This window comes from Perognathus longimembris, chromosome 4, assembly GCF_023159225.1.
Source record: "Perognathus longimembris pacificus isolate PPM17 chromosome 4, ASM2315922v1, whole genome shotgun sequence".
Classification (NCBI taxonomy): domain Eukaryota; kingdom Metazoa; phylum Chordata; class Mammalia; order Rodentia; family Heteromyidae; genus Perognathus; species Perognathus longimembris.
Window position 1 is genome coordinate 6890017 of NC_063164.1, and position 20497 is coordinate 6910513.

The following is a 20497-nucleotide window of genomic DNA, read 5'->3' on the forward strand; positions in this document are numbered from 1 at the left end:
TGTGTGTGTGTGTGTGTGTGTGTGTGTGTGTGTGTGTGTGTGTGTGTGATTAATTGGAGACTTGAGCCTCACAGACAGCCAGGAGCTGGTGGTTCACACCTGTAATCCCAGCTGAGATATGAGGATGGCCGTTCAAAGCCAGCCAGGGAAGAAGAGTCTGTGAGATGCTCATTTCCAATTACCCACCCCCAAACTGGAAGTGGCTCAAAGTGGTAGAGTGCTAGCCTTGATCAATAAAAGCTCAGAGACAGCACCTACGTTCTGAGTTCAAGCCCCAGGACAGACAGACAGACAGACAGACAGACACACACACACACACACACACACACACACACACACACACACATGTGCATGTGCACAAAAAGATTGTAACTCCTAAATCTTTTTTTGGATTTATAGAACAGAGATCATTTGATGACCTCTGTAATGCTCTTCCTTGGTCTCTAGTTCTAGACATTGCTGTGATGTTTTGCAGGAAATTAATGTGTGTGGTTTAAGAGAAGCACAGGAACTGGTCACAGGAGGTCAAGGTCCACTGAAATATCCTGCCCCATGAGGAGAAGGGAGACACGTGCCCTGGATAATAAAGACCCTGATCAGCACACAGTCTCGCTGTCCACTCCTCTTGCCCTCTCTATAAAACCTCCGGAATCAAGCTGGGTGCTGGCGGCTCATGCCTGTAATCCTGGCTACTCAGGAGGCTGGGATCTGAGGATCACACGCAGGAAAGACCCTAAGATTCTTATGTATAATGAACCACCCAAAAAGCCAGAAGTGGGGCTGTGGCTCTCTGGTAAAGCACTAGCCTTGAGCACAACTCAGGCACAGCAACCAGGCCCTGAGTTCAAGCGCCAGGAGCAACAACAACAAAAAGCTCCAGAATCCTCGAGTCCTCCCCTTCCCCCTCAGGATGGGGCTTTGAGGAGCAGCTACTCTGCCTTCTTCAGGGCTAGCTTTGAAAAAGCCTGACACCTAGCCGGCACGGGGAGCACACATCTGTCATCCATCCCAGCTACTCAGGAATCTGAGATCTGAGGATAACGGTTCAAAGCTAGCCTGGGCAGGAAAGTCCGTGAGACTCCTATCTCTAATTAACTACCTGCCCTCTTTCTAGCATTCTGGGAGATGGATGGTAGCATCTTAGTCTCAGAAAGAATCCAAGGGAAGATGAACTTGGTTTTTTATGCAGGAATACATTATTAATGGAATCACTAACACGAACAAACACAGTGATCAAGTTCCCTCTAGGCCGGCCTTCCTGTTGATGACTCTGAGCTTGAAGTCTGCTCTCTCCCTTCACTAAGTAGACACGTGTTAAAGACCTTTTAACTCTGCAAAAGACATTTTTCTCCTTGGCTAGTCAACAGGCTGAAAAAGAACTGGAGAGGTCCATGTTTCCCGTGGGATCGGGATTGTAAGAAACACGAGGGTGTTAGAGTTGTTATCCTGAGTGTGTGAAGGAGACCGTGTTAGCACTGCTGATTCTAAGACTGCCAGCGTTCACGTCTCTCCCACAGGGAGATATCACCCCAAATCATTCTGACGCCCAGTCCCGAAAGCCAAGAAGCCCACCCTCTTGCTTTTTCAGGCAGAATGGCCCCCGCGAACAATTCTCCTTCCTCCCAGGCACATACAAACTCAGAACACCCAAGCCATGTGTGTGTGTGTGTGTGTGTGTGTGTGTGTGTGTGTGTGTGTGTGTGTGTTTAGAAGCAGTCAAGCAATGGGCACGCAGCAGCCGGCCGGCGTCCTTTGTTCCTTCTGGATGTCTAGAGATCACGGGACAGTGGGGAGAACTTCCTGCCGTTATTCCAGGCCATGGGGTTGGGGGGGGGGGGTGCAGCAGGGGGCATACTCCCCTCAGCCCGGGCCTCGGGGGCTCCATTACCTGTTGCGTTGGCCTCAGGGCACTTGTGTCATGGCTGCTGGATCTTCTTCTCTTCTTCACACCCCTGAGCTCCGAAGCTCTATTGATGATGTGAGTCCGAAATAAGCAAGAAAGAGCACTCAAATCCGGTGCTGGTGGCTCACGCCTGTCATCCAGGGTACTCAAGGAAGCTGAGATCTGAGGATCGAGGTTCAAAGCCAGCCTGGGCAGGACAGTCCATGAGCCTCTTCTCTCTCCTAACTAAACCAGACAAAAAAAATCCCCAACAACAACACAAGTGGAGCGTGGCTCATGTGACAGAGCACCAGCTTTGAGCAATACAAGCCACGTGGAAGAGTGAGGCCCTGAGTTCAAGTCCTAGTATGGGCAGGGAGCACGCACGCGCACACACACGCACGCATAAGGAAGCCTCTGTTGGCCTCGTGTTGCAAACCAGGGAGCAGCCCAGGATGCTGTTGTCTCCCTCCTAGATGACTCACAAAGCGAGCGACACGGCTGGAATCAGACCCCCAGAAGGAGGGTGTGCCAGCAATCTTGGCAGCCCCCTCGTGCCCGCGGAGCACCGTTGACCCCACTCATGGCACAGTCCTTGTCACCAGTCATAGCCGCAGTCCCTGGCACAACTGAAGGATGGTGTTTGCCTCCATCACAGACCTTCTGCCAGGGGAAGCACTTCCGCTCGGCCTGGGTGCAAATGGCTGCAGGGTCAGAGAGAGCTAGCTCCCTGAGGCTTGTGGTGGCAAGAAAAAAACAAACCAATCTGGCATCTGCAATTTGCTGAGACAGGGCCTTCGGGAGCCAGAGTTGTGCTTCAGGAGCAAGCTGGGGTTGTTGCGTAACTTCCTCCCCGCGTCTGTGCAATGTTCAAAGCAACCAAGGCTGAAGGGAGGCCAGTGTTGCTGGCTGCCCGGCTGATAATCCTCCCATCCCGGCTGCCTGAGTCCCTGGAAGGGGCCTCTCAGCTCTCCCTTAGAGCCCCAACTATCCCAACCTATTTAAAAATGATAACAATAAGACAATGTAAGGGAAGGGTGCATTACAGTCTTACCAGGAGCAGTGCTTTTGCAGTGTTTAAGAGTGCTCGGATAATGCTTCCTTGTCTTGGAGCTCCGGGGAGTGGGCGGGTCCTTTCCATCTGTGTCATGACCAAGGTAATCCCAGACATGCACTCAGCTCTTCCCAAGACAAAAGTCACCGGAGCACTGGCTTTAGGATTGAGCCATCTGTGCATGACAAGGATTTCTTTTTGCTTTTTTTTTTTTTTTTTTTTTTTTGGCCAGTCCTTGGGCTTGAACTCAGGGCCTAGGCATTGTCCCCGAGCTTCTTTTTTCTCAAGGCTAGAACTCTACCACTTGAGCCACAACACTACTTTCAACTTTTTCTGTTTATGTGGTACTGAGGAATTGAATCCAGGGCTTCATGCATGCTAGGCAAGCACTCTACCATTAAGCCATATTCCCAACCATTAGTTTGGGTTTTGAGACCTGATCTCACTATCTAGTCCAGACTGGACTTGAATTCCTCATCCTTTTGCCTTAATCTCCCAAATGCTGGGATTATAGGTGTGCACTACCACACTGAGGGCTTTGAAAAATAAGCTCTCTTTGCTCTTGACTGGCTACCTAGGTCCCTGGGGAGCTGCTCACCTGATGTATCGAGAATAAGGCCATGAGCGGGGTGCTGGTGGCTCATGGCTGTAATCCTAGCTACTCAGGAGGCTGAGATCTGAGGATCACAGTTCAAAGCCAGCTGGGGCAGGAAAGTCTGTGAGACTCATCTCTAATTAACCACCAGAAAACTGGAAGTGGCGCTGTGGCTCAAGTGGTAGAGTGCTAGCCTTGAGCTGAAGAGCATTAGCAGAGCACCCAGGCCCAGAGTTCAAGCCCCACAACTGAGAGAGAGAGAGAGAGAGAGAGAGAGAGAGAGAGAGAGAGAGAGAGAGAGAGAGAGAGAGAGAGAGGGAGGGAGAAACAGCCCATGGTTTAGATAGGCATTTTTATTTACCACCAGATTAATCCATCACCCATAGGGGAGAGGGAACCATAGCAAATGAGTTAAATGGCATCTTTCTGAGAGTCACCATATCTGTGCATGCGCAGGTGGCTCTGCCAGGGTGCAGGGGTCCCAGGCACCGGGGACTACAACTGGGGCTCCCCATCTCCGGTCTCAGGGTCCAACACTGAATCACAGGCAGGAGGAACCAAGGGGTGGGGAGGTGTGCCACTGTGCGCCAAGCAAAGTCCTTGAAGCTTTCCTGTATTGTCTGGAAGGACCTAAAATCCAAAACCAAATGCTGGAAAACAGGAAAAGAAAAGTAGTTAGATTCGCCCCAGTTTCCTGCAACATTGTTTTTGAAAGGTCACAGAAGCACAGCTTGATACTATGTGGAATTCAGTTCCTCAGAAGTGCTGAAAACAACAGCAAACATCTAAGTTAGATCTACGCACTCACATTATTCTAAGAACTTCATAATATCCTTCATACATTTCCCTTTCCTCCCAAGTATCTTAGTTGGATATTTCCTAAAAGATTTAAAAAAATTTTTTAAACATCCTTTTATATACCACAGTGCTCCATTGTCTGCTTTCCAAAAGCCAAAGCTAACAAAGTTACAGTTCTATTACCTAATCTCCGGACCTTCATGTTGAGCGACTAGTAGTCTCCCTATAATTGGGGAAAAGCAAGCCAAGGTCACACGTTGCTTTTAGAGGTCATGTCTCTCTCATCTCCCTTAATCTGGACCTTTCCTGAACCTCTGTCTTTCATCACATTGACTCCTATACTCTCTCTCTCTCTCTCTCTCTCTCTCTCTCTCTCTCTCTCTCTCTCTCTCTCTCTCTCTCTCTCTCTCTCCTGAGACCCAGGGCCTCACACGTGCCAGTCACAAGGTGCCTTATCCCAGGTTCATCTGACGCGGCTCCCAATTGTTGTCAGGAGTTCCACAGCGGAAGCCGGGCACCCGTGGCTCACACCTACAATCCTAGCTACTCAGGAGGCTGAGATCTGAGGATCACCATGTAAAGCCAGCCCAGGTAAATAGCTCTGTGAGACTCTTGTCTCCAATTAACCAGCAAAAAGCTGGAAGTGGAGGTGTGGCTCAAGTGGTAGAGCACCAATCTTGAGCAAAAGTGAAACCCAAATTGTATGAGGCCCTGAGTTCAAGCCCCAGTACTGGCACATGCACACACACACACACACACACACACACACACACTTCTACAGAATCCCACAGAGGGATACAGCATCTCTTGGTGTGTCACATCAGGAAGTGTGTGTCACCTGACTCCTCAATCTTTATTCCTCACAACAACCTAAAGGGCAGATATTATTATTGTTATTCATTACCATGGTACAAATGTTGGTGTACTTCCCAAAGGTACCCTAAGCCCCGAAGCGATGAGGCCTTTGAGAGGTGCTAAGTCACACGATCAGAGTCCCCACCAATGGGATCTGTGCCCTCACAAAGACGCCTCCAGGAGCTGCCTGTCTCTTTTTTCATTCCAGGTGATACAAGGAGACATCATCACCTGTGAACTGGGAACTCGGCAGCTACCAGACACTGAATCCATCAGCTCCCCAACGCTGGACTTCCTAGGCACCAGAATTGTTCAAAATACATGTGATATTATAAGCTGCCTGGTTGATGGTATTTTGTTACACAGCAGCCTAAACACACTGAGACATTCTCACGTTGCAGCAGATGACACTGACATTGTACAGCTGTTGAGTTATCATACTGAGAGAGAAGGGAAGTGGTAAACCTGAGATTTCAACCGATGGCGTCTCTTGTTAGGACACAGGGAGCCAGGGGTGGTAGCGCACACCTGTAATCTCAGTGTTCAGGCGGCTGAGGCAGGAAGACAATGCGTTTGGCCTTGGGCTGAGGTACACAGCCATGAGGTTGAACGGATCAGCTGACGCTGTTCTATGTGCTTCAGAAGCGTCCCTTCCAACACCATGACTCATACGGTTGCTTCATCTGTGCACTAACCACGGGATGGCACCGCTGGGACCTCTCAGTGGAGGGCCTGCACGCTGGGGCTGCAGCCTGACCAGCTCAAGTCTAGCCTACAAGAGTCCAAAACACCCTGCTCCCGCCACAGACATTTCCTCATCCCCGGTGACGCGGGGCCGAGCGTGTCCGCGTGGCACGTCTCCCCAGACACGTTCCCACGGCTGCATCTTCTCATGCAGAGAGCCAAAACCCAGCAGGGACCCCGCCGGGGCTGCGAGAATCCACTCGCGTCTCCTCTAGTCACATTCTGCAACAACTTCGGAGCCCTCAGTGCGCAAGTTTGCCACTTCCCTTGAACGTGGTGGTCTGCTTTTCAAGATGCTTTCAGGGCACTTGGGGCTCACACCTGTAACCCCAGCTTCTCGGGAATCTGAGAGCTGAGGATTTTAGTTCAAAGTCAGATCAGGCAAACAACTCTGAAAAGCGGTCACCTCTGGTTAACCAGCAAAAGGCCGGAAGCGGAGTTGGGAAGTGGTAAAGCACCAGGCTTAAGTGGAAAAGTTAAGGTCAAGCTCTACTACCAGAACACAAATGAAAAAGGAAATGAAAATAGAAATTCTTTTTTGGGTCTGGATCAAGTGGCAATGCAACTTCCTAGCAAGTACGAGTTCTTGAGTTCGAACACCCAGGACTACCTAAAAATACATATTCTTTTGATGGTATGATAAGTAGAATTACTAGTATTTCAAAATATCATTGATTTTTGCAAATTGATCATGCATGATGAAACTTTATGGAAGACATTGACCAGTACTTGTAGTGGATTCCTTATGTTTTTTTTTTTTTATAAATAATCATATTATCTACAAATAAGGATGGTTTTATTTATTTTATTTGCTATGCCCGTTCTTTGCATAAACTAAGGTCCTGGACACTCTCCCTGAACTTTCTCTGCCCAAGGCTGGTGCTCTACCACTGGAGGCACACTTCCACTTCTGGCTTCTTGGTGGTTTACTGGAGATAAGACCCTCATGGATTTCCCTCCCAGGCTGGCTTTGAACCTTGATCCTCAGATCTTAGCTTGAGTAGCTAGGATTACATGAGTGAACCACCTGCACCCAGCTAGAAACGTTTTTTCCCCCCTTCTGCTCTGGATGCCATTTATTTCCTTTTCTATTTTTAAAATAACTTGCTTAAAGCAATTAACTGTGATATTTGTTTCACTGCCTTGTTTAGAACTTCTAGCACGGCACCAGGAGTAGAAAGCCTAACCCTTCCAGGGGGCGTTCTGCCTCTCGCCTCTCACCAAGTGTGACAAGCATGCTGGGTTTTCTCTGATGCCCTCTCTCAGGATGCGGGAGTTCCCTTGTATTTGAGGAGAAGGGGAGTCTGGTACTGGGGATTGAATCCAGGGCCGCCTGGCACAGTAGGAGAGCACTCTGCCACTTGAGCTCCAGTACCTGCTCTGTTGTTCCCACGGAGCGTTTTCTTTTTTCTTTTTTTTTTCAGGCAGGAGAGAAAGTTTATCACCGAATTGTGGCCTGTGGCCAAGATGATCCATGGCGGGAGAGACGGGAGAGAAGGGGCTGACCCCCACCCAGCCCTGCCTTATATCTAGGGCCGGGGCAAGGGGCGTGGCCAGGTGGATTAGGATGTGACCTCAGGGAAAGGGGAGGTAACTGCCTCCAGGTCTGCAGGTTACCCAGATAACTGGGTGGAGACTTAATGAGGTGGGGGCATCTACATGGAGCCTTCCAGGGACGGACCTTACATTCCAACCTTTTAGTAGTTATGAAAAAGGACAAAGACTCTCTTTGGCTGCTTCCTGCTGGCAAGGGGCGTCGGCATTAGGGGTAAAAGGCAGAAATGGGGCCCCTCCTGGAGAAGGAGGCAGCAGGGTCCCTTGGTGGTAGATGCCAGTCCTTGAATGAAGCCTGGAAGAAGTCTCATGAGGCAGGGGCTGTACCTTGTCAAGAATTGACCAAATACTTGCCAGAATTCGGGCAGAAGTGGCAGACGGAGCGGCAGAAAACCGGAGCAGCAGCAGTTTCACTCACCAAGGTAGACAAGTGGTGTGGAGGTGGAGGTGGATGTGGAGGCCAGCAATGATATTAGTGAAAAGTCCCACGTGGCGACTCACAGCAGTTCGGTTCGCGGAAAAAGGGCCGTCAGGACTGGGGATACTCCCAGAAAAAGAAGAAAAATAGAGGGGAATTCCACCTCTCCTGACTCTTAAGCCCTATCCGAATCATGGCACCATATATGTTAGGTTTTTTTAAAGTAGGTAGACGGCAAAGGAGAACGCCACGCGGTATTCAGGCAGGAGAGAAAGTTTATTACCGAACTGCTGGCCTGTGGCAGAGGTGATCCATGGCCGGAGAGAAGAAGAGAAGGGAGAGAGGGGAGAGAACCCCACGGAGCGTTTTCATCATGAAATGATATAAAATGTTGTTGAATGCTTTTTCTGTGTCTATTGAGACGCATCATCCTATTGACAGAGTACATTTCATCAATTGATCTTCAGATATCAACCCAACTTTGCCTACTGGAACTAGTCCCACCTGAGCCCACGAAGTTTGGTTGTTGGAGTGGCTGTGGTTGTTATTGTGAGTGTACATACACATTCTTGCTGGGAATTGAACCCAAGGCCTTGTGAATGGTAGGCAAGTATGCTACCACGGAACTACAGCCCCAGCCCTTGATTTTTTTTTTTTTTTGCCAGTCCTGTGGCTTGAACTCAGGTCCTGGGCTCTGTCCCTGAGCCTCTCTGTGCTCAAGGCTAGCACTCTACCACTTTGAGCCACAGCGCCACTTCCAGCCTTTTCTGTTTATGTACTGAGGAATAGAACCCAGGGTTTCATGCGTGCTAGGCAAGCACTCTACCACTAAGCCACATTCCCAGCTCCCAGCCCTTGATTTTTTGAGACATGGTCTTGCTGTATAGCCCAGGCTGGCCTTCAATTCACAATCCTTCTGCCTCATTCTCCAGAATGCTGGGATTATAGGCACGTGCCACCATGCCTAGCTCTCACGTTTTAGAAATGAAGTAAGTGCCTATGAACTCAACACCACACAAAAGTTAGGCATATAACAATCAAACATGACACCCCCCCCCCCTCCATTTTCCATCCCAACCCTCTGAGAAGCTGTCACCTAGGTGTCATGTTCATCATTCCCTGGCCCTGCTCTGTAGAAAGTCTCACTGCGTGGAGGTGTATTCCAAAAAATACTGGGATTTCATTTTAAGAGTCTTCACTTCTTCAAATGTATATAAAGACCTGTGCCCTTCTCCCCATTTAATATTTCATTGCTGGGGACACAGAAATGGAGGGAGAAAGGGGGAAGCAGTGGTACTCACTAGACACGATGTGGAAAATGAACTACACAACGTGTGGGTGGAGAGGGGAGGGGGAAACAGAGCAAGGGAAGGGGTGACATTGTCCAAAAAGAAAATGTAACCATTACTTGACCTATGAAACTGTAACCTCGCCGTACATCACCTTTATAATAACAGCAAAAATATAGTTTAAAAGATTTGCTTGCTAAGATGAGAAAATATTAGAGTATGTCGAGGGGATTGATCCTTTTGATTGCTGTATGGTATTTAATCGTCTGCCTAGTATGTGAGCCATTTAAAGCAAAATGTTAACAAGCCCAAAGCCGACCTGTGATTTACCCCAGGCTGGTATTTCCGGCAGTCTTGCTATTCTCACTCTTCATCATGAGCGTCAGATCCTCGGAGTCATCCTGGACTCCTTTCTTTCCGTGAGAAAGTCTCTGAATTCTGCCTTCAAGTCACATTCAGAATTCAATTCCCTCTCCCCCCTATGACTCAAGCCCTCGCCAACAGCTGGATTGTTGTCATCATCTCCTAACTTGGTGTGTCTCTGCCCCTGTCCCGCCTCAAACCATCAGCTCAATAGTCTCTAGACATTTCCCATCTCCGAACAAATGCCAATTCTCTTGCTATGATTTCCAAAGCCTTATGATGGCCTGTAGATACTTCCTGTGCCCCGGGCACAAGAAACAGAAAACAAAAGCAGGGCCAACAAATATTGATGTAAAACATAAATGTGTGTGTGAGTATAATACATATGTGTGTGTTTTTTCCAAAATAGAAAGAAAGGAAGAAGAAAGAGAGAAGAAAGATGGAAATCTTGGTAAATTGAAGAGGCTCACATCTTAATCCTTGAAACCTGTACTATGTGACCTTTTGTGGCAAAAGGAGAATCAAGTGGCAGATGTAAGAAAGGTAATCAGCTGACTTTAAGGAGATTGTGCTGGGTGCTGGTAGCTCACGCCTGCAGTCCCCGCTACTCAGGAGACTCTCCAACCAAAAGCCAGAACTAGAGCTGTGTGTGGCTCATGTGTAGTGTTAGCTTTGAGCAAAAAGGCTCAGGGATGGCACCTGAGCGCTGAGTTCAAACCCTAGGACTGGATAAAAAATAAAATAAAATAAAGGAGATGTCTGGATAGGATACGCTGGTAGGCCCTGCATAATCTTGAAGGTCCTTATGGGAGAATAGAGGAGAGCCAAGGCCATGTGCGTAGGAAAGGCAGACACAAGAAAACAAAACAGTGCTGCATTTGAAGATGAGTTAGTTAGGTGTCCGCAAGCCAAGGAGTGGGGGGCAGCCCCCTGGGATCTGGTGGCTCTATCCTGGAGCTGTGGAATTAAACTCTTAACCCAGCATTGGGTGTCTAAACCCAGCCACTCAGGTTTCTGACTTCTGACCTCCACAACTGCAAAACGATTCCGCTTCCAGCCACCAAGCTTAGAGTAATTTGTAACAACCACAAGGGAAGCCGGCAGATTCTTCAGACGGTCCTGGCTTGATGATTCACGCATGTGCCGGAGGAAAACAGAACTTTGCAAGGGCAAAGCATTCGAATTGGGGGAGGGTCCTGTTGGGGGCAAGGCGGGAATATCCCAGAATGAAATGGGTCCCTCATGCTCACAGAGATTTAATACGGAAAAATCGGAAGGGTGGGGCCGTCCGGACTAGGACAAAGATGTGGGATTTTTCTCCTTGCTGGCCAAGAGTACCGCCAGCCACTCTCGGACTCGCCCTAGGAAGGGCGACATTCTGTGGCTGGGATGCAGGGGAAGGTCGTAGGTGGCTTCTCTCCTGTGCCAGGGAAATCGGAAGGCGGCTCCCGTTCACCCGCATCCCGGGTTCGGGTTTCTGGTCGTTTCCTCCCGTTAGAACTCTGTAGAGCACTAGGGAAAATCTCAGCCAAAGCGATAAACTTCAGCTGGCCACCAGAGTGTGCCGGTGAGGTGCCTGCATCCCCCTCCCCCCGCACCCCCCCCCCCCTTGCCAAACCAGAATTAGCCGGTATAAGAATGAACAAGCGAGGAGATTTGAAATCTCCCATTGGAAGAAAGCTGGGGGTAGGCGCCCGCACCTCCCAACGCACCCTCTTTAAAGCCACCTGGACCGAGGCGCCGCGCGCCTCCAAACGTTCGCCCGGCCCGGCGAGCCCCGGAGCCCCGCGTCCCGCGCGCACGGAGCCCGGTGGGGGGGACCCGGGCCGCGGGCGCCCGCATGTCAGGATGATCGGAGACCTGGCAACGGATCTCCACTGCCAGCGACTTGGGGGGCTCGGAGAGGAGCAAGTTCGGGGGTCGGGGCCGGCAGCCGAGTGAGGCCGCAGCCCCGCGCGCGCGCGGTGCGGGCGGTGAGTACCCCGGGATGGAGCGGCCGCAGGGGGCACCGCCGGGGAAGGCTGGGGGGGGGGGGCCGAGGGGGGCGAGGGATCCAGGGGGGTCGAGGGACGTGAGGGGGTCATGGGGAGGGGAAGGGGGCGAAAGGGCGCAGGGGAGGGGTCTGGGAGGACCGGCTGCCCACCCCCACCCCCCCACCCCCCGCCGCGCTCTGCGCCCCGCCGCGCGCCAGGCCCCAGCTGGGGACCCCGACCTGAAGGGGCCGAGGCGGAGAGGAGACCGGAGGCTGCGGCTGGGGGCGTTTGGGGGGCCGGGATGTCTCCTCCCCCCCACCCACCCCACCCCTAGCTGCGGGGAATGTGAATGGCTCGGCCTCCCCGAGGCACTGCCGGGTCTGGAGCGCGCCCGGACTGCGGGGCGCCCGGGGCGGGGATGCGGGCGCGGGGGGTGGGGGGGTGGGGGGAGGCCGAGACCCGGGCTGGGGACTCCGGGGGCGCCGAGATCCCCGCCGCCAGCCCGCGGGGGCGAAGACCAGCGCCGCCGATGTCTGGGTGGGATGGGGCAGGGGGGGGGGGGAGCTGGGAGGCCGGCGCTGCTCACCCGGGAAGTCGCGGGTCCGGGCTCGGCCCCCAGGATGGCCGAGGGCGGGCGGGCGGGCGGGCTGTGCACGGGAAGCCGGGGACTCGCGTTCGCCGCGCGCGCGCGCGCGCATGTGTGAGTGTGCGGAGCGTCGGTGTGCGAGTGTGCGCGTGCGGGTGTGTGCGGGTGGTGGGGGAGAGGGAGGACGGATGGACGGACGGACGGACGGGTGGATGAGTGGACAGACGGGCAGGTGGATGGGCGGGCGTGTGGACGGATAACTGGACGACTGGGCGGTTGGACAGATGGACGGCTGGCTGGCTGGACGGGTGGCGTTAGCCCTGGGATCCCGCAGACCCGGGTTCCGAGTTGGGCTCCGCTCCTTGGTGATTTGGCCAGTGTTGCCATCGCACGATGGGCTCCGTCTGTTCACCTGGGGGACCTGGAGACGTTTGGACAACATGGACGTGGAGAGGCCATCCGGCACGGCCCTGGCCCGCGGGGGGGGGGGCGGGCATTGCTAGTTTAGTTCCCCCTAACTCGGTGCGCAGCCGGGTGGGTGATCCCCGGGTCTGCCCCGTGCCGTGGCCCGAGCTGCTCGGCTCAGCCCGGGGATCCCGCCGCTCCGGGCCTCGAGCGCGCGCCCGCTCCTGGCCACGGTATCCGAGGCAAAAGTAGACACTCAGGTGTCAGAGTAAAACCAGACCCTACCTGAAAAACAAAAGAAGAGCAAAAGTACTGGGGAGTAGCCCAAGTCGCACAGCGTTTGCCTTACAAGCTGGAGGCCTAGAATAGATCTGAATATGTGTGTAAGCATATACAGGGTGATAGGCATATATACCCAGACACATTGAGGAAAGTGTGGTATCTGCAGGGAAGGATTCGAAGGGTGGACACCTTTGAACAACGAACTTAAAGCGTGAGGAGATGAATACCAGAAAGCTGGAACACGGGTTGTGGTGGGGGTTCGAGGGGACGGGGGGGGGGGGGATGAGGAATGGAAAGAGGAAAGGTGGGCAAATAACAGTCATCCTATTCAATGTATATGTGTGAAAATGGAACTAGATAAATTGAGGGGATGGGTGGTTTGGGAGAAATAAGGGGCAACAATAAAAGGGGTGACATTGATCAAGATATCTATTATATGTGTACCATATACATATATATTATATTTCTGCATGTTGTATATTATACATATAATACATATACTATATATAGAATATATATGTACGAATTCAATCCCCGGTGTAGGGGAGGGTGGAGGAGGGGGGTGAGGGTACAGGTGAACCCCTACATCCCTGTATCCCATGAAGAAGTAAAAGGCAAACAACTCTCTTGAAAGACCTTCCTGGTCCATCCTTTCCTTCTTTAGCAGGCTGCATTAGATACTGGCGTGAACCCACTGTTATGCCTCTTGAGTAAAATTTGTCTACTAAGTGTTATTCAGTGTCATTAATTTATGAGCAGATAACTGGAAATGCCCAACACATTTTGGATGGCAACTGTCCCTCTTAACCCATAAAATAAATAATTCAGGAAGAATATAAAGTTCATAACATTGCCTTCGAAAAGTACTTAATATTTCAAGAAAAGTGCTTAGTACATCAAATCCTTTTCTGCAGGTTGAGAAGCTGCAACTTTATAGCAGGAGCCATGTTTCAGACTTCTTTTCCGGTGTAAATGGGCTTGAGGAAATGTCTTCTTCGATACAGCTGAGCCTTGACTTCCCTATTGTAAGATGACGTGATCATTCCTAAGGGTCTTGGACACCTGTGTCAAAGTGCTCAGTTCTTGTTCTGGTTCCTTGGGACTCTACATGTAACTGGTTAGGACTAAGAGAATACCACCCACCACTGGTTGTGAACCCTTCTAGGTGCTCCTCTGGTTCCCCCTTTTGGGGGGGAGGGGAGTTGGTAGTAAGGCTTGGACTCAGGGCCTGGGTGCTGTCTTTGAGCTTTTTCGTTCAAGGCCAGTAGCGCTCTACCACTTTGAGCCACAGCTCCACTTCTGGTTTTCTGGTGGTTAACTGGAGATAAGAGTCTCATGGACTTTCCTGCCTGGTTTGGCTTTGAACCACAATCCTTCAGATCTCATCCTCCGGAGTAGCTAGGATTATAAGCGTGAGCCATTAGCACCCTGATCTGATTCCCCTTCTAGCCAGGCAGGCTCCTACTTTGGGAAGTGGGGCTGGGTAGACACAGAAGGGCAGTGTGTGCTCGTGCACGCACACACACACACACACACACACACACACACACACACACACACATCTACTCAAGCCTCAAACCCAAGATAGACTGGAAGGCTTCTAAAGACAAATGTCTATTGAATTATCTTTTTCTCTCTTTTACAATTACGCCACTTAGAGGTAAGAGACTTACTCAGTTATTTCAAAGATGGAAAGGAACCTCCACTTTCCTATTTGCTTACAATATATGCATTTATTTAGGATTGCTTTTTGCTAATAAATAAAAAGGAGAAACTTCCTGTAAGACCATCTCCATCTAAAGACTCATCTCCAGGACTGCTTTCTTGGTTTGGCTCAGTCCGTTATTCTACAGCTAGGTTTGGACAACAGCCTCAACAGAGGAGGAGGCGTGGCATCTGCACATCTTGTAATTCCTTCCCTGAGTTCCACCTTGGCTGACCTTCCTCTATCTTCACAGATGCATCATTGAGCTAGCCCACGAATGGTTGGTTTCATAGGCACAGTACACTGGTGTTAGATGTTAGAAATGTTTTCAGGTTGGACTTTTTAAATTATTCTTTCAAGGTTATGCTCTTAGAATTCATTTGGATCTTTTCTTTTTTGGCAGTACTGGGATTTGAACTCAGAGCCTTATACTTGTTGGGCAGGTACTCTACTGCATGAGCTGCGACCCCAGCCCTTCTTGCTTTCATTATTTTTCAAGTCGGTTCTCACCTTTATACCTGGGCTAACCTGTACTTCTAGCCTCTTACATACTCTTCCTGTGTTGCTAGAATTGCACTGCTTATGGCCCTGCCCAGCTTTTCCATTGGTTGAGATGGTGTCTCTCCAACTTTTGCCTAGACTAGCCTCAAACCATGGTCCTCCTCCTTTTTGCATCCTGAGTAGCTAGGATTATGGGCATGAGCCCCCTGTGCCTGGCTAACCTTGTTGATTCAAGCGTAAGACTACTCAGGAGGTCAAGATCTGAAGATCAGGGTTTGAAGCCAGACCAGCCAGACAAATCTGTAAGATTCCTCTCTCCAAATAATTAGCAAAAATGCAGAGGTGGAGGCATGGCTCAGAAGGTAGAGAACTAGCCTTGAGAAGAAAAAGCCAATTGAGAGCATGAGGCCCTGAGTTCAAGCCCTAGTACAGAAAAAAAAAAAGAAGTATAAACCCAGCAATAGTGGCTCATTTCTGTAATTCGTAAAGTTGTGGCTTAAGTGGTAGAGTACCAGCCTTGAGCAGAAAAGGCCAAGCAAAGTCACAAGGCCCTGAGTTCAAGTCCCACTTCAACTTTCCACACCAGTTTTATACCTCACAAGCTTGTACTAGGTTTCACTACTTTAAACCTTCCGCAGAAATGAAATCTTCAAGTGGGCACAGAGTGGCGGAGGTGAGCTCACTTTTGTTTTTTCACAACCATAACGTGCTGTGCTGCCTACAGGCAAAAAAAAAAAAAAAAATTGATGATCACTCTTAGCGCAGGTGCCAGGTGTGCCGACACTGCTGTAGGCCCTGTGCAGTTTGATGCAATCTGATTCTCGTGTCTAAAGTGAAAACACTGAGACATTCTCCAGAGAATACTGATATTCACTAGGGAGCAATGGAGTACTGGGAGCAGGTTACCACGCATGCGCTAGTAAGCTAAACTGTGTATTTAAAGAGATTGAGGCTGGGCGCTGGTGAATCCTACTCAGGAGGCTGAGATCTGAGGATCACAGTTCGAAGTCAGTCCAGGTAGGAAAGTCCATGAGACTCTTATCACCAGTTAACCAGTTAGCCACTTCCAGTTTCTGGAAGTGGCACTGTGGCTCAAGTAGTAGAGCACTAGCTTTGAGCTGAAGAGTTTAGAGACAGTGCCCAGGTCCTGAGTTCAAGCTCGTGACTTCCCCCCCAAAAAACAACAACAACAACAAAAAATGATTGAGGCAAGAGGACTTTGTAAAGTGAGAGAAAATGAGGGAGGGGGTAACAATGTTCAATAAGAAATGTCCTCACTACCTTACATATGCAACTGTAACCCCTCTGTACATCACCTTGACAATAAAATTAAGTTTAAAAAATACAAAAAAGAGGATTTTGTAAAGGTAAAAAGACAAAAAAGCTGTATACACACACACACACACACATACACAGAGTACATGTGGATTATCATTTTATGTCACCTTCCTCCCTGGCAACAAAATGATTTTCAGTAGTAATTGTGCAATTGTCAGTAATTATCACTATTTTCTTCCTCATTCTTCTGTGTTTGGCTTTTCATTTGGTTCAGGTTCATCTGCAATGCTGGGAATCAAACAGGAAGTCTCCCTTCATGCTAGCAAACTCTTTACCACTAAGCAATCCTTCTAGCCATTGCCTTCTGTTTGGAAACAATGACGGGGAAAACAGATTTCAGTTTTAAAGCAACTATTAAAATGGAGTGAAACATTTTTTCATTATGGTATTAGCTTTAAAAAAAATCACTTCCCACCTGAATCAGTTTTGCAATTTTCACTAGATTTTACTACTTGGTACCTTAAACAGAAATGAAATTCCCACGTGGGCACAGAGTGGCGGAAATGATGTCATTTGCTGTCTGGTTCTTTGCCCAGTGTCCTGTGGGGTAAGCTGCTCCAGACTTGATGGCTCTGAAGTGGCCTCAACTGTTCCCAGATCTTCTGTGTTCACTCTCCAAATTGACATGACGAGCTAGGGTCATGTCTGTGCTGGGTTGACTATGAGCCATGCACGCCTGAAAGAACATCTGTACAATGTCCATTTACCCAAAGGTGAGTGATCGAAGCCAGGCACCAGTGGCTCACACCTGCAATCCTCCCTACTCAGGAGACCAAGATCTGAGGATCGCAGTTCAAAACCAGCACGAGCAAGAAAGTCCGTGAGATTCTTAGCTCCGATTAACCACCAGAAAGCTGGAAGCGGAGCTGCGGCTCAAGCACTAGCCTTGAACAAAAGAGCTCAGGGACAGTGCCCAGGCTCTGAGTTCAAGTCCCACAGCTAGCAACAACAACAAGATGAGCGAAAGAGCCTAATCGGAAGTGTGAAACGCAACATACTTGTTTGGCACTTAGATCAGCAAAGCACTTTTTCATGGGGGGAGCATTCAACTGTGATTGTGTAAAAATGCTGGCACTTAGTGAAACAAAGCAGAACAACCGAGGCACGTGTGGTTTGGAGTGCACTATCACCTGACTATTGCAAGGTTTGGAGCGCTGCCCTTGGCGGCCACCTTGCAGCCCTGTAGGCCATGGTGGAGTCTTTGGAACTGCTCGGTAATCATGCACTTTTCTAGGTAGTAGTCACTTCCCTGACCCTGAACATGGTGCAGTGACCTAACTCCCTCGTTCTCCAGTGATATTCAGTCGGCCATCTTAGCTCCATCCTTAGCCATCACTCTGCCTGGTCAAGACTAACACACCCCACCAGCTCCAGGATTAGTTGGTATCATTGTTGTCTTCACGTCTTCATTCCCTCCCTCTCTTCTCTCCTTCCCTCTCTGGCAGAACTGGGATTTGAACTCAGGCCCCACCCTTGCTAGGCAGATTCTCTACCTCTTAAGCCACACCCCCTTTTTGCTTTCATTAATTTTCAGATAATCTCTCCTGCCTTTTCCCCCGAACCAGCCTTGGACCAGGACTTCCTACCTTTCCACAAAACTGAGATGGAGAGATGTGAACCACCGCTCCCAGTTTATTTGCTGAGATTGGGTGCTATGCGAAACTTGAACCATGTTCTTCTCCTTCCCTCTTCCTCTCCCTCTCTCCATCTCTTTCTCTTACTCCTTGGGAAGTCACTTCCCTTCTCTGAGTTTTCCAAGATTATAGCCAGGTGCCCATGGCTTTCACCTGTAATCCTTGCTACTCAAGAGGCTGAGCTCTGAGGACTGCAGTTCTAAGCCAGCCTGAGCAGGAAAGTCTGTGAGACTCTTATTGCCAATGAAACAGCAAAAGAGCCATGGCTCAAGAGGTAGAGCACTAGCCTTGAGTACAAAAAGCTCAGGGATTGGGGCTGGGAATGTGACTTAGTGGTAGAGTGCTTGCCTAGCATGCATGAAGCCCTGGGTTTGACTCCTCAGCACCACAGAAACAGAAAAAAGCCGGAAGTGGCTCTATGGATCAAGTGGCAGAGTGCTAGCCTTGAGCTAAAGAAGCCAGGGACAGTGCTCAGGCCCTGAGTTCAAGCCTCAGAACTGGCAATAAATAAATAAATAAAGCTCAAGGATTGTGCCCAGGTCCTGAGCTTATTAGCTGGGCGAAATCAAACAATAATGGTTACATATGATACCTATGCATGAGATGACTGCAGAGGACAAACAGGGTTCAGAAACAGCCTGTGATGTGTGAGGCGCGTTTGGAAATCCGTGTGAGAACGCTGAATCGGAACCCCACGCTCACTGGGCTCAGGATGGAAGGTGGGGCTCGCAGCCAGAGGTGATGCGGCTTCGCTCTTGTTTTGATGGTCAGTGGGGCTCTTTGCTCTGTGTATTTCAGAAAACCTCGGACCATGTATACGAGTCATGAAGACGTTGGCTATGATTTTGAAGATGACCCCAAGGATAAGAAGACGCTCAAGCCCCACCCGGACATTGATGGCGGGTGGGCTTGGATGATGGTCCTCTCGTCTTTCTTCGTGCACATTCTCATCATGGGCTCCCAGATGGCCCTGGGAGTCCTCAACGTGGAGTGGCTGGAGGAATTCCAGCAGAGCCGCGGCCTGACGGCCTGGGTCAGCTCCCTCAGCATGGGCATCTCCTTGATTGTGGGTATGTTCCCGGGCAACTGTCCCGAACCAAGCAGGGACCGCAGAACGCCAATGCCTTGCTGCGGAGCCATTAGACAGGAGGTGTCCCTCACGTCCCTCATGGAAATAGTCACAGCATACAATCGCCATGGGAGCCAGGCTCCAGGGCTCACACCTGTAATGCCAGCTACTCAGGGGGCTGAGATCTGAGGACTGCTGTTCAAGGCCAGCCCGGGTAGGAACGTCCATGAGACTCTTATCTCCAATGAAGCACCACAAAAGCCAGAAGTGGAGTTGTGGCTCAACTAGAGTGCTAGCCTTGAAAGAAAGCTCATGGACAGTGCCTAGGCCCTGAGTTCAAGCCCCAGTACCTGCATGCACACACACACACACACACACACACACACACACACACACGGCCATTTTAACCATTTTTTAGGTGGTCGGTTTAGTGTTCTTACATTACTTCACACAGTAGGTGGCCACCAACACCATCCACCTCCAGTACCAACACTGCCCGCCACCTCCCCCCCCCCCCCCCGCCCCAGTCCTGGCCACACCATTCCATTTCCTGCCTCGGAATTTCACTCTTCTTATCCCTGTGGAATTGGAATTGTACCCTGTTATTTTTATATGATACAACTACCTGAATGTTGAAAATATCAGCAGGATTTTAAAACTTAATCATTTGAAACTTTCCTTTTGTCCCAAATCTTGTTCTTAAGTGTTATGAGACATTATAATCATATATTATTATCACTGACATCGATTTTTGTTTTTGAGACAGGGTCTCACTATGTAGCCCAGGCTTCCTTCAGGCCCAAAGTCCCTCAGCGTCAGCCTCATGAGTGCTTGGATTAAAGGCATGTACCACTATGCCCGGTTCTATTTAATATTGATGAATATATAGTAGATAATGTAGTGTTTGTGTATATGAATCGTATAATACTATAGACTGCAGTTATTCCAAGTTGGATTTTTAAAAGTTGTTTCTGAATATTACCTTTTATGCTTCTTTTTCTCTGATTTTATTTTTACATCTTAAAACCCTTTCTTCACGGATCAAATTCTGTGTCATGAATGCCCTTTGTGGCCATAAGAAAAGTCAGTAACAGATTTGTAGACTGGAAGCACTAAACACCTCGGCCCCTGGGCAGAGCCCGAGCCTCTCCCGGCCCATCTGCAGACCGGGGCGATTCTCCAGCAAGGTGAACCGAGTGACGAGCAGGAACACAATTTTCTTGTCCTCGGCTAAAATGGTGGGTTTCTTCTGACGTGGTTAATAACTACCAAACCCAAGTGGTTAGTAACTACCAAACCCAAGCCAGAACTAGGAGGAAAACAAGTCACTGAGAGTGCTTTTTCAGAGTCACCATGCTTCCTCTTTCCTAAACACAATTGAAAATGAACCAGAAAACTAAGTATGAGTGCCTGCTATAGTGGTTAGCTGATGCATTTCATTTAATCCTCACA

The 20497-nt window shown here is 49.7% G+C and overlaps 1 protein-coding gene and 1 long non-coding RNA gene across 4 annotated transcripts in view; one reads left to right on the plus strand and one right to left on the minus strand.

Annotated features, from left to right (window-relative positions):
• Positions 1-3869: 3869 nt before the first annotated feature.
• On the minus strand, positions 3870-11154 carry LOC125350221. The gene is made up of 2 exons (XR_007210699.1): positions 11009-11154; positions 3870-4181 (listed from the first exon to the last, which is right to left on the minus strand). It is a non-coding gene; the product is annotated as an uncharacterized LOC125350221 (long non-coding RNA).
• A 212-nt stretch (positions 11155-11366) lies between these two features.
• The window catches only part of Slc16a14 (solute carrier family 16 member 14), a 30762-nt gene continuing 21631 nt past the window's right edge, over positions 11367-20497 (plus strand). The window contains exons 1-2 of one of the 3 annotated variants that reach the window (XM_048344592.1): positions 11367-11525; positions 18775-19046. In XM_048344592.1, the coding sequence (XP_048200549.1) occupies positions 18788-19046 (259 nt within the window). In that variant the 5' untranslated portion in view covers positions 11367-11525; positions 18775-18787. The remainder of the gene's footprint in view (positions 11526-18774; positions 19047-20497) is intronic. The other 2 variants (XM_048344590.1, XM_048344591.1) reach the window with 2 other exon arrangements.